Source organism: Ambystoma mexicanum, chromosome 6p, assembly GCF_040938575.1.
Source record: "Ambystoma mexicanum isolate Mex_15411 chromosome 6p, UKY_AmexF1_1, whole genome shotgun sequence".
In the NCBI taxonomy this organism is placed as follows: Eukaryota; Metazoa; Chordata; class Amphibia; order Caudata; family Ambystomatidae; genus Ambystoma; species Ambystoma mexicanum.
The window spans coordinates 318,129,968-318,143,907 of record NC_090935.1 but is presented as its reverse complement, the minus strand read 5'-3'; the positions used below and the strand labels follow the sequence as shown (position 1 = coordinate 318,143,907).

Genomic DNA, 13,940 nt, shown 5'->3' with positions numbered 1-13,940 from the left:
GAAATAAGAGGCGCTATGAGGTGTGGTCCAAGATGAATTGTAGGTTGATTTTTCTTTCTTGAATTTTATTTTCAGGTTGTTTGGAATATAGGATGCCTGCTGCGTGGGCTAGCGATTTCATTGATCAGAAAGAGCCAGTGCTTTGGATTTCTTAGGAGAGAGGATGTGCTTCTTCACATTGCCCTTCTAAGATTCTGTTCATACTCTTTTGTGCATTGTGCCTTGAAACACTTGTGTATAGGTGCATTATAAATGCCATATCATTGTCTCGGGAGGATAGCTCAGTGGCAACGTTCTTGCCTTGGAAGCAAAATCACACGGATCAACACAGGTTGGATCCCCGGGTCCGCGCTTAGAAACCGCTGCGTATTAAGCATGTTATAAATAACCTATCATATCATATATCATTTCATATTCTACAGTCCACAGGGGTTGAATGGCAAAAAACATAGGTATCAGTGCATTGCCTGAATTATGGTCTACCCAGATTCCTTGTTCTGTGTGTAGGCATCAGATTCAAAGTCCCTTTGGTAAGCCCCTGAAGCTAAAACATTAACCTGTATTTTACCTTTGTGGTGCATCATTAGATTATGTCCAGATGTAATGCACTTTATATGGTCTGCTTTGCTGATGTGTATTTTATAATGCATTTTATTTGGTACTAGGAAAAGGTGTTTGAGGCACTCGAGCACTCCGGAACATTGCATTTCACAAAAACGAAATGTGCTAAAGCATTCACAATTCAAAAGCAATTTATTTGATGCATAAAACACTTCGGCCTAATCACTGTACCTTATGTGGGGGGTGGTTCGGAAGAATGAGGCAGACTCATTAAGGACATTATGAATCTCTTTTTAATGAAATTATATAAAAAGGCCTAACTTTCCCTATTGCTAAAGGGATCACTCTGCATAGGGAACTAGAGTGCTTGTCTGTCGTCAGGAAATGTCCTTTGTCCAAACCCAATTCTACATGACTCTACCACTAGTTTAACCAACTTAAGCTCTGCTGAGAGTAGTTCCTGATAGTCTCTGTATGGAAATGTCTCTCTTTTATACTTGTTTCTTCCTACAGTCTTCTTTAGTAAACACTGGATATCTCATCCATGAGCTCTTGTAGCTCTTGTAAAACACTTCTGGGCTTGGTGCTCTCTTTAAGCTCATGCTGCTCACAGCTTGTTTTGAGATAGTCTCTCATGCTTTAGTCTTCACTTAGGACTCTTTCACAGTCTCTCAATGTATCTGTTAGGAATGCTGTATGTCACCCCGGTTGTGAGATGTACAGGGTAATGACAACTTCAGTGGGCATTGGTGTATCATAGTAACTTTGGTATTTATGGTTGTTATGTTCAGTTATGTTTGTTTTTAGCAACCAGGGCATCTGTGCTGCATTGCCATAATATTCCATCCACAATGTGTCTGGGTTCTCACTGTCAACATGTTGGAGCCTGGAACCATGGTGGGCCCTGGAGTATTGCATGGTTCCAGGTTCCAGACAGAGTTAATTGGTGGCTGGTGGCAGCCGAGGCTGCTGCTTGATGTAACCTGATCTACTTATGTACGTAACGCGCCTTGAAACACTTGTGTATAGGCGCGTTATAAATGCCATCTCATATCAAAGTTAATTAATTTATCTTATCACTGCATCTCCTGCGATTCATGAAGCCTTCACCACAGAATTTAACAGCATCCTTGGCTACTTTGCACTCGACTTTATCCCCTTTCAGATTCCCCCCACTTTTGGGATCTCTCTTTTATGCTCTTCCTTCTATCATCTGGCTCTCTTGATAATCTTATCTCATATTCCTAAGAGCCATGCTGGGGCTTTGCTCTAACTTGTCTTGGTCTCTTGGCTCACAAGATCTTTTCCCTTCTTCCCAGGGTAATTGTCTCCAGTCCCTCTTTGTTCTTCTCCCAATTTTATTTGTTACTTGCTTTATGAGCCTTGCATATTGGCAATTAGAAAACTTTAGTTCTTGTATCTCGTCTTTATGACTGGGATGAGTTGCACTCTTTATAGCTTCTCATAGTCCTTGTATCTCATCTTTATGACGAGTTGCATTCTCCATATACTCTTGCCCCGGTGGCATCCCGCTTTTCCCGTTGTCCACGGTACCTTCATCTACGTAGGGGAATATTGCAGGGCTCGGCACGTGCTTGATTATTATTCTTCGTTGTCGGTTCTCTCTGACTTTTCGGCTGTTTCTCATTCTTGGCTTTGTGGGGTGTAATCAAAGGCCCCAAACCGACAGAACTGAAGGGCCCACTGAAAGAATGACCTGCCAGCATTTATAACAAAACCTTCACACCGAAAACGGGCCTATTAGGGCCCACTGTGGGTTTTCTACAAGTAAAACGAGGAAGGGCCATGTGAGAAAGGCCTACATGTCATTACAAAAGGAAAAACAGCATTTTAATTCACAAAGGTGGAAGAAATTCAAAGGTACCTTTCAGCTGAAAAACAGGATTTTAAAACACTGACACCAAAACGGCTTTCCGTGTGTATTTGCAAATTAAAACAAGACATGACAAAAATGTTCCCCTGCCAACATAAGGATGTCAGGGAAAAGACCTGGTGTTGACAAAAAGTAATGTATAGTATACTTCAGATGCAAAATACTTCCAAACATTTCTTTTAAAAAGGCCATGAAAGGTTTGTGTAGGCCTGAGGAAGACTTAGTGGGTGTATTTCTGCAGGGGAAATCCAGAGAAAGCTAAAACAAAAATGTAATGTGCTTTCTCAATATGCACATCACATTACCGGCTGAGAAATGAATGTAGTATATTCACTTGGACTGCTACCCACTGTGGCAATTCAGACCCACTTTTCAGCATATAAATGAAAAGCAAATAATTAAAAGTGTATTTTATTAATGGCTGAAAGAAACAGCCCTGCACTTTCAGCACAAAAGCAAAGTGAACCTGGATCAGTAAAACACACTCCATGTCAAAGAATCCAGGCTAATGTTAGAAAATGCATTATGTGAGTTCTTTTCAGTCAAGGACAAATGGTGAGTCTCTGGACAAAATGCACAAAGAAATCTCCCACTCAATTTCTGGCTTGCATCCCAATTATTTACAACTGCAATAACATGTAGCCCGAAGGGTGTTGAAAACTACGTTTCCCTAGACGACCTGTCTGCGAGGGCAGTTCTCAGCAGGCATATGTTTTAGCCTGTGCATTACAGGATTGTGGGGAGGGGATCTCTGTGTTGCCAAGGCCCCAGGTTTTACAACCGGCAGCTACCAACTTCAAACAACAAAGAGGACAATAAAAGAAACAAAAATCCCTGATCACAGGCTGGCCAAGGGTGGAAAAGGGCACGCTGGAAGAAAGCTCATATTTGCACATATGAAGATTCCCCTTAGTTTAAATGGACTGTCACAATCGTTGCTGTTTCTCAGAAACTACAAATGACATTGGATCAATGTATGTTTTATTGTTTAGATAATTTCAAGGCGATTTTGGTGATATAAAATTCCTTCACCTGCGACTTAAGGAATTGTAATGACCAGCTAAAGGTGTTCCTGACTGCTCTGAATATGTTCGAAAATTGAGCGTTTGTGAACAGGTGGGGGGTAGAATTGGGAATATGGGTAATACATTACATGTTCCTAACTATTATGCTTTTTGTCAAAATGGCAGAAAATGACCAAATGGCAATCGAAAATGGTGCAGACCGGCTGTCATTTTATTTAATTCCCGATCATTAGCTGAAGTTAAATATATATAAATTATGGCAGTTAATAGTAAATCACAAAGTTTTTGACACATAACCAGATTCTTGACAAAATCTGACATGAAATCGAAGGCGATTTCAAATTGGAATTATTATATGTCTGATCCAGACTGCTAAAACAATCATTAGCGAGTGGCTGGATTTTGGAGGAGAGAGAAATGTAACTGTCCAATCCTATTTGCAAGAACTTTCGCAGGGCACTGCCCAAAATTGAAATCTTGATGTTGTCATCACTGCTTTATAAAGTGGATGCACTATGGGAGAAGGGAGAGAGCTGCTCAAATTACGATCAAGAGAGCTGCCAAACCTTATCATCTGACAGCTGCAAGGAAACACAAAAAGGAGATTTGGCTGAGATTGCATCTGGGTGGAGCTATCCTTTGTCGCAAAGGCCTAAAAGCTGACTGGTGCTGAGCTGGGGCAATCCTTGAGAGTGGAGTGACCATACCCTGCCCTATCTTTCCAGAGTGTCCTGAATTGCAGCTGGCTTCACTAAACTTTAAGCATAGGTTTTCAATGCAAGTAGACTTAAGACCTTTGTAACCAAAAGGTGGTGGAATCTGCTGGCCTTAAATTCTTTCCCTTTATAGTGGGCAGGGGTGAGGGGGCAAAACTGTGTAGATCTTTAGCCTATTTGATTAAACATATTAATTTAATTAATTCCCCTTAGCAGAACCCCACAGGGTGATTTTTGTTCAAATTCAAAATTAACAAAGCTCATTCCCAGTGCGCGCTGAAAACTGTAGACTGGATAATCCTATGGGTGCAGCTTCCCAAACACAGGGCTTTAAGTGGAGGGCTTCTGAAATCCCGAATTCTTCAATCATCCCAATTTTTCTGTCTGACTTCCCCAACACAGATCAAAGTAGGGGGCAGGGGTCTGAAAAACCCACTGCTAAATAACCCTGTGTTTATTTTGAGCAAAGGTGTGGGTGAACTATTAATTTCTGTATGCATTTGTCCAAATCTGTACACCAAACTTCTAGTCTTTTAAGCGTGGAGGAAAATTGAAATTGCACAGCAATACATATGTAAATTGGTTGTGTTCACTGACAATCGCTAATTATTTCTTGAAGTGAAATTTGTAGAAAGAAAAGTATTGTAATTTGTGTTTTTCCCAACCCATTGGTGTGATTTGTGTAACAAGAAGTTGAGCCACAAAGAAAGTGGTGTGTGTAGTTTAGTGTGATTTACATTACCTATAATTCAAATAAATACAAGTTATTTCCTGTACAACAGACTGGTTCTTGGCCCATTGGTAGCTCAGAGGGAGGGATCCAAGGGTATGATATGCATCGGAAATAGGACTGTATAAAAGAACATTAAATCGGTTATTGTGTTATACCTAGATTGTGGAAGGAAGGAACTCCCTGTGTGTGTTGAGGGTGGCCTCTCCAAAAAGGTTACAGTTTCCCCTCCTACTGCAGATGTCTTCGGACACCGGTGACCAGGAGCTTCTCGTGTTGGCAGCTATGATGGTCTCAGCATTGTTAAGCAGGCGTCTCACCCACCACAAGGTGATCCTGGTCATGCCACCACCAGCTCCAGGATACTTCTTTCTTCTTGGGAAAGTGTTCCCCATTTTGGTTCTCGCCGGCATCTAACTGTGGCGGTCCTTGCTGATTCAAAAGCTGCATGCTGCGCACCTACTCTGCCTCTCTAAAGCACGATCTTTTCAGGGGGCTTCAGCTGCATACCATACTCACTCCTCCTCTTTCCTCCACTCATCTCCTAGGTCTCATCATAAAGAGCCATCCACTTTTCCTCTTTCTAATTGATTCACTTCAGCATTGCCTGCAGCAAAACATAAAGTTGTTCATTCTTTGCCTCAGCATGCTGTCCCATATACGGCGATATGTTGGGCAATCTAGAGAGTTCATAATAGGAATAGGAATGGGAGTCCTTGTCCCCTAAGCGGGAGTCTCTACCCGTGAGGTCCCAGTTGCCCATACTCCTAGGGAGGATATCGTGGAGCAGGCTCAACCTCCTAGCCTCAAAGGATGTGGCTCCTCCTTAGGGAGAAAGGGTAAATACTGTTGATTAACTATACTAATTACAAAAGAAATAACAAAGGTACATGGGCAAAAGGATGGGCAACATGCAGTTACAATTCTAATGATGGGAGAAAGAGTAAAAGATGGGTTTTAAGAGAGTCTCAGAAAGAACTGAGACTAGAGAAAGAGCATAAAGAGAAGGTTACAATATTCCATAACATTGTGGCGAGAACAGAAAAAGATTGGTAACCATACTGAACACAAGGACCACAGGGAACAGTCAATAGGAGAAGAGATGAAGAACCAAGAGATCGAGGTTTGGAGCACATAGAAACAAGAGAAAAGAGATGTGTCGGGGCAAGGCCATAAAGATAAGATGGGAAAGAGAGCCATTGAAGAAGCTTGAGGGCAGGATGTGCAGAAGGGGAAGAAGCAAGACACCAGACAGATAGTAGACTTAGATTGAAGCAGAGTATCAGCATATGCTGGAAAACATAAAATAAGTGAATCAAGACTAGAAAAGTTCAGAGTTTAGAGGTTTAATTATTGAACACACTTCGTCCAGAGGTCTTTGAGGCATCAAAGTTACACAAATCAGTGCATAAAATCATACAAAAGACACAACAAAAAGAAAAAGAAAACATAAGCAGATTCAACATGTCTATAAATGCAGTAATCACTATGAACTCTTGCATTGTTTTCACCCTTATCAGTGCTGAAGACCAGAACTATGACTCTATTAGGCCAAAGAACACTGACCGGAAAGTATATAGAACATGTAATACATGATCGCTTGACTATGCTCCAGAGAAGGGAATTTGTTGTGTTGGTTAGACTTTGGGAATTAGAGGTTGACTTGGCCTAATAAATGATGACCCATGATACATGGGATTACCTTAGCCTCCACAGGATTTGAGCAACTAAGGCTAGTCCACCATGATGTTCTAGGTGGAATGAGATGACACCTTTGACAGACTTTCACAGATACTGAGGAAGTGAGGGCAGATTGCTTTTACCAAAACCCACAACAATACAGCCTTTAGCAGAGACACAGCATTTGTTAATCTGAGTCCTATGAAGCACTTTCAAGTCGAGCATTCTTATGGGGCTGTGCCCGAGTATCTGATATAACCAATCTAGGATTTTATTTCTCAAAGCCTTTCTTGGTTCACTCTCTACGTCCGTGATGATGATATTCCTCTTGTACCGGAATAATGCACTAATTTTACTGCTTGCAATTGGTGGCATATGATTTTTTCTTAGGTGAAGATCCTTTGCCGTGAACATTCTTTGCTTCAGTATAGGGGAATTAGCTGGACCTGACAAAAGCTGTACAGTACCGCATGACTGCCGTACCAGAGTTGTTGGTGATACTAACACAGAAGCCTGATTTGGAAGTGCACATTCATCCCGCCGATTCCTTACAGCTTCACCTCCGACCTAATTTCTGCTCTTCTTCTGACTGCTGTTTGGGTGGTTTGACAATATTTATCTGCTGTTCTCTGAGGGACCTCATTCTCTCCTTTTTGACAGACTCAAGCGATTGCCGAAACCTCTTTAGATTGACAGATTGGTTGAGTTTTGTTATTCTACTAAATTTGATCGAGTGCAGTCGGGGGGAGTCGATAGGCACTCGGCCTGTCTTCTTCCATCTAGCCTGGCAAGGGTGGGACATGTGTGTCTGAGGTAAGATTCCATATGCAGTCTGTATTATAAATGAAACTCCATGTAAACAACAGACAACATAGTTTATAATTGCAGATCACTTTACCTCTATTTTTGGTTCTTGCCATTGAGCTAAATAAATAATGTTCTCCTCTTAACAGGCAGTCTATCCAAAAGCCCATCGCCCACTGTGAGGCCAAAGCAAGGAGACGGCTCTTCGCCCCTCAGTTGGACAATGAAGCGCTTCCTAGAGCCAGCAAGTCGGGTAAGATTGTTACAGCCATCAGTCACATGGGTAACCCGAATGTGTCCACAGAACAACATGTATGTTTCCTGTCCTTTGCCAGCCATTCACATTTCTGTCACTGTAGGACGCAAATGTAGCCACAAGGTCCCTCCGTCTGCTAAGGATTTTGACCCCTTGACTCAAAATACAACCATATATTAGCAGAGTGTTTAACCCCTATGTCTGTGTTCAGTATGACATTGCATCTGGAGTGTATTTCTTACTGTACTTTCCAATGTCAGATTCCATTGTGAAGGTCGTTATGGTGAGGTAGTTTGTTATGCTATGATATGTTATGTTGTTTTGTACCACGCGCTGCTACCACCGCAGGTGCGGTCTCCAGGCGCTCATGTTGCTCTGCAAGAAAAGAGGGCGAGGGGAAGTTATTAAGGTTAGAATGATAGGATAGCTTCCGAACCAGGAGAAACTGGCATCTGTGTGTGCTGTCCTGCCTGTTAGATGGTTGAGACCTGGTTTGTTGTATCAGTAAGTGTAAGACTAAGTGCCTCAGCTATATATTGTGTATGTTTGGTGTGTGTATCATGCATGGTTTGGCTAGTTGTGTAATTGTGCACACTGGCTTGTAGACGCAGGGGGTGGCCAGTGTCATTGAATTGTGGTGTATGCATGGTAAGTTACATTGCTATGTGTATTTTGGTGTGTTGTTATGTGTAGTTTGATAAGTGTTTTTAATTGTATGCAGTGGTTTGTACCTATCATATGGTAGGTCCAGTGTCTGTTATTTTATGCAAATGTTAGTTGAGGTTGGTGTGTGTTTGCGTATTTGGCTAGCCCACAGCGTGTATTGTGTGTGTTGGTTATGTAGGAGGAGCAGAAGCTGGGTGCAGTTGTTAGTACGTTGGCTATTCACAAAATTCCTCCAAGTGTGACCTTGTTGCTCGTCCATTTGCAACCCAGTGATACCTTTCAAGTCCCTGTCTACCTAACATGTGGCCTGTTTCTTTTGCAGTTCAGTCTAGAGCGATGCATTTCTATTATTTGCAGATCTATCTATCTAAATGTGACACATGGCCAGGAGGGGGAAGCAGGGACAGGAGGGGTGTTTCTTTCGGTCTTCATTGGTGTGCACATTTTTCCATTTGCGTTGGTCATTGGCAGTTGAATAATCATGTTTTTAGTGATTTCCTGAAGGTGAGGTGGTCTTCCGTGGTTCTAATTTCCTTTGGCATTGCATGCCATAGGTTCGCAATTATATAGAGATTTGTGGGCAATGCAGAGGGCCTTTAATGCATTTTTTACAGTTAGCCAATGTAGGCTTCTTAGGGCTAGTGTGATGTGGTCTCTTCTTTCTAATCTCAGGAGTATCCTTGCTACAGTGTTCTGGGTGCATTGAAGCTTTTTGATGAGCCTTTCTGGCATTCCGAGGTAGAGGCTGTTTGCATAGTCGATTCTTGACAATATCAGAGATCTGATTGTAAAGGTTCTATGAGGAAAGGAGAGGTACAAGAGCATCCCCCCCAATAAGTCTCAGGAGGTAGAAGCACTTCTTCATGATAGCGTTGACTTGTGGTTCCAGAGATAGTCCATTGGTCATGTGAATTCCTAGGTTGTTTATCACCTTTGAAGTCTCCGGTTGGCTTCTTATGTCTGGTGGCCAGTCCAGTTGCATATTGGTTCTTTTGCCCTCCGGGGGTGAGATCATTATTTCCATTTTAGCCAGGTTCAGTTTGAGGTTGTTCATGGTCATCCAGCTGTGTATGTCTGACAGACAATTGTTGAGGTTTTATTTGGTTCTTCAGGCCTGGCTGTCATCACGATCAGTTGTTTGTCATCAGCGTAGTTATAGTAGGTCAGTCTGTGGGTTTGAATGATTTTTATCAAGGGGGGATATGTAGACATTGAAAAGTAGCGGTGAGAGGCTGGAGCATTGTGGCTCTACACAGGAAATATTTTTGGTGTTTGAGGTGACCGGTGTTAGGTAGGTTCCTTCGGTTCAATATGGCCATAAGTATTTTAGCCATCTCAAGGCGGTGCCAGTTATACCACATTCCAACACTCTTTTTATTAGTGTTGTGTGGCGATTGTGTGGAATGCAGCTGAGATGCCCCATAATCTGAGGGCAAATAAGGTGGTGTTGTCTGCATTTATTTTTAGGTCGTCCCATATGCATAGGAGTGCCGATTTCATTCTTCTCATCTGTCTGAAGCCAACTTGCAAGTGGTCGAGTATTCCATTAGTTTCTATGTAGTTAAATAGGGTTTTGTATACATGGCTCTCCAGTATGTTCGCCGGGTAGGGTAGGTTGGATATGAGTTTGTAATTGCTGGGATCTTCTGCAATTTCCGTTTCCTTTTTTATCAGTGGTTTGATGTATGCTGATTTGAAGGACTTTGGTGCTATTCCTGCGTTCAAGGATAGGTTCATTAGGTGCCGGAAGTGCGCTGCAGCATTGCTCTGGTTTAACATTTCTTTGTAGATGTCCTGGGGCCACGGGGTCGCTTGGAGATCATGCGAGGTTGGTGTCCTTTATTAGTGTGGTGAAAGTTTCTTCGCCCCTAGAGGAGCGAATCACAGGCCTGATATAATCGACTTGTAAATCTGACCAAGGCAGTGTCATCCCCCTTTTTTGGAGGGGTGCACGGTGTGTGAGTGATGTTGGCTGAAATTGTGCATACAAAAGACACCCCATCAAGTATTGGTCGAGGTCCTGCCCCATGTGTGGCCAGTATGCAACCTCTCGCAAGATTTCTAGTGTCGTATGAAACCCCCGATGACCGGCTGTGGCCAGATCATGGCCGTGACTTAGCACCAGGCTTCGGAATGAGGTAGGGACCACCCACTGGTCATGGCCAGCTATGGATCTCCTCACCAACAAACCATCTTGGATTCGGAAAATATTTGGACATTTCATCAAAACTCTGAGGTCCTCTTTCCCAATGTAATCAGTATCCGCCAGGGGAAAGTACTCAGGGTCCTCAATGTGTTGATAAAACTTACCAAGTATTGGATCCCCTTTTTGAGCCGTAATCAAATCAGCATCTGGGGTCTCCTTACTCCATTGTGCAGTTGAGAGTTCATTGTGAGCATTTGTCTGGGATCTAGTGATAGCAGTGACCTGGACTTCCCCCAACAGGGACTCAATCTCAAGTAGATCCACTTGGATGGCTCCGGTTTAGACCAGCTGATCAGCTAGATAATTTCCAGTTTTGACTGGTCCCTCTACTTTAGAACGACCTTGATCTTTTTCGAGTAGATGGTCATCCCATTCGAGGTGACCATATCATCACTATTTTGTATTAATTTCCCATGTTTCAATGGTTTGTTATTAGCACATAGCATGCCTCTGGTTTTCCAGTTAACCAGGTGCTCCACAAACCCGTTCCGTACATAATCTAAGTCTGTGATTATGACCAGTTCGCAGAGTTGGTGTTGGACAGCAGTGAGGATGGTTTGATGCACAGCCATCAACTCTGCCACTTGACTACTTCGGGGATCGATTTTGTACCCAGCTGAGGGTTCTGGGGCATCATTCACCCATGCATTCCCTACGCTGGCCACAACTTCCTTTTCCACATTATTGTCAACGTGGTAGGAGCACCCATCCACATAGACAGTGGGCATTCCCTCACACTGGTCTTCTTCATAGACTTTGTGTGGGGAATTAAGGCATGCCTCCATGTTGTCCTTGATTTTAAGACTTTCGTCCTCGAGACAGTTTTCTCTGGCACAATCATGCAAGTCAGCCAGACCTTGCGCGAGGGGACTCTTCTAGTTTTGGCCATATCTGACCTCCACAGGAAAGCCTTGCATTGACAGAATCCAGGAAGTAATTCGGGAATTACTCACATTTCCGGCCCAGATTCTGTCACTTTGAAGATATTGCAAAGGTTGGTGTGGAGTCTCCACTATGGTGTGTTCGCCCTGGATAAACAGGTGGTAATTCTTCAATGCCCACACCGTTGCCAGGAGTGCCTTCTCACAATCGTTGAATTTCTCCTCCACCAAGGATAAAATCTTACTCGCATAGGAGACTACTTTATTGACCATGTCATGCTTTTGATATAATGCGGCAGTCAAGCATGTATTTGAGAACCCTGTCTCCAAGAAGAACTCCTTGTTTTTTACAGGGTAAGCTAGGCAAGGCACTTGTGAGAGGCTTCTTTTGAGTTGTCTTACTGCCTCGGCTTGTTCTGGGACCCACTCCCACTTAACACCCCCTTCAACAGATGGATCAGGGGTCTTGTGATATCTGTGTAGTCCTCAATGAACTTTCTGCTGTAATTAGTCAGTCCAAGGAGGCTCCTTAGTTCCTGCAGAGTTGCGGGGTCTTTTATTTTCTGGAGGGCTTCTACTTTCTTTTCCTGGGGTCAGAGACCCTGAGGAGTTATCTCATGCCCCAAGAAATTGACACGGTTCTGCACCACTGTGCCTTTTGAAAGGAGAGTTTTGCTCCGGCGGCCCTCACTGTAACAAAAATAATTTCTTTATGAAGGCAGAGTGACTAAAAAAAGAAATTAACATGTGGTAGCAGGCCCCCTACACTGTGTGGGGTGCGGTGACCACCATTACACCACTAGGCAAAGCTAAGTAAATTGTGATAGGGCCAGGATCAGGCAGTTTGCTCGAACCAGAAAACTTGATTTAAAATCCTGGGACGGTATTACTGAAACCTTTGATTGGTGCAAGTGCAATTTGCAATACGCGAAAAATTACCTTACTGCAAAATCCTCTTTTGATGCACTTGTATACCAGTTAATCTTTGTCCTAGTCCTATATGTTTGCCATGACACAAAAGTGCTTAAAAATACGACGTTTCTTTTCCTAGTGCCAATTGCACTTGCACCAGTGCAAGATTTCTGCAATACTGCCCTTGATGTTCTTCTACCAGCAGCTAATTAAGCTGTTCACCTTGAGGTCTGCTGCTGGCACACTGCATGCGCAAGTCTGCACAGATAATTAGGACCGGATTCTACTGGAAAATAAGGAATGATCCATTATTTTATGGTTCAATGTTCTCATTCAGTGCAGGATATAGAAGCACAGGTTCATGTACCCATCTCCATCTTTACTTGCTCTGTTTCTACAAATTTCTTTGAAAAAGGCAGCTTCATGATATAGCACCCTTCGCCTCCATCCCCCTTCCTACCCACTTATCTGCTGGACCAAAGCGTTCTGCTCTGGTTGCGGTACTCCATCCGGTCCTCGACCGCCATAGAAATAAAAAAGGGATTGGCCCCTAATCTATGTACTATGGAGGTGACCATCTTTTGAAAAAAATGTTTTTACTGGAGATTGGACTTGCATAATATGCACAGAGCCCATCGCCATTAAAAAATAAAATAGAACTATTCACACCCTGGAATAAATCCAAGGCATGAATAGCTATCACCCCATTGTCAGGGGTGTGTCGCTAGCCGATAATGGCCCTGAACCCTCGCAAAGACCCCACTTTGCTTGGTTCTGCCTATGCTCTGGCTGGCGTGCCTTTACTGGCCAGGTACACTACTCAATACCGGGGGTGAGTGCTACATTATGCCAGAATTCTATAAGGAACTTTAATGAGAATTAAGCGTGGCACTGGGACATTGCCCATAAATCCTCTGTTGCCCTGAGATTATAAATTAGGTTGTGGCCATTTTGGAACATGGCGCAAGTTCTGCATTTGCAATAGCTCCATTCTGGGTCCTTGGGTCCTCTACTCTTGATCACCTGGAGCAGTGTGGATCCCTCGCTGCTGCCTGAACCCCCATGCCCCTCTCTGCTTTCCCACCTTTGACTCTCCAACCTGCGGGTATGCACCAGTGATGCGTGCACATTTCATTACTTTCCGGGTCTATCAGAGACTCTGTCTGTTCAGTCCATGCATACGTTGAGCAGAGGATACACAGATAGGCCCACCACTGAGGGACTCCTGTCCACGCTTTCAAATTCCATGAGTTCCAATAACAATACTGCTGATTGGCAGTTCCCATAGGAAAAACAGAAGGTTGGACGTTGCTCTCTTTTCCACCTGTATATAATCATTGATAGATTATTTAGATAAAAGGGGGGGCAGACTCTTTAAGCATTTACATAACTCCTGCTAAGCGAGTGGGCAGACCCCTCAAGGGATGGAGTCTCTTCATTTTCCCCTATATAGCTCCTCCAGGAATCTAGCAGCACTGGCTCTTTAGCTCTGGTAGGTTGGTTACCCCATGCTACAGACACCCCTCTCGACCCGGTGTGGACAAAAACTATCATGTTTTGTCCCGCTGCATTAGGAAAAGTGGAGAGCTATGCCTATAGTAATCGAAGG

At 43.3% G+C, this 13,940-nt stretch overlaps 1 protein-coding gene across 6 annotated transcripts in view; it reads left to right on the top strand.

Annotated features, from left to right (window-relative positions):
• PDZD2 (PDZ domain containing 2) overlaps window positions 1-13,940 on the top strand; it is a 1,567,362-nt gene that overhangs the window by 1,358,982 nt on the left and 194,440 nt on the right. For all 6 annotated transcript variants that reach the window (XM_069627074.1, XM_069627075.1, XM_069627073.1 and 3 more), the window contains one exon: window positions 7,560-7,663. In XM_069627074.1, the coding sequence (XP_069483175.1) occupies window positions 7,560-7,663 (104 nt within the window). The remainder of the gene's footprint in view (window positions 1-7,559; window positions 7,664-13,940) is intronic.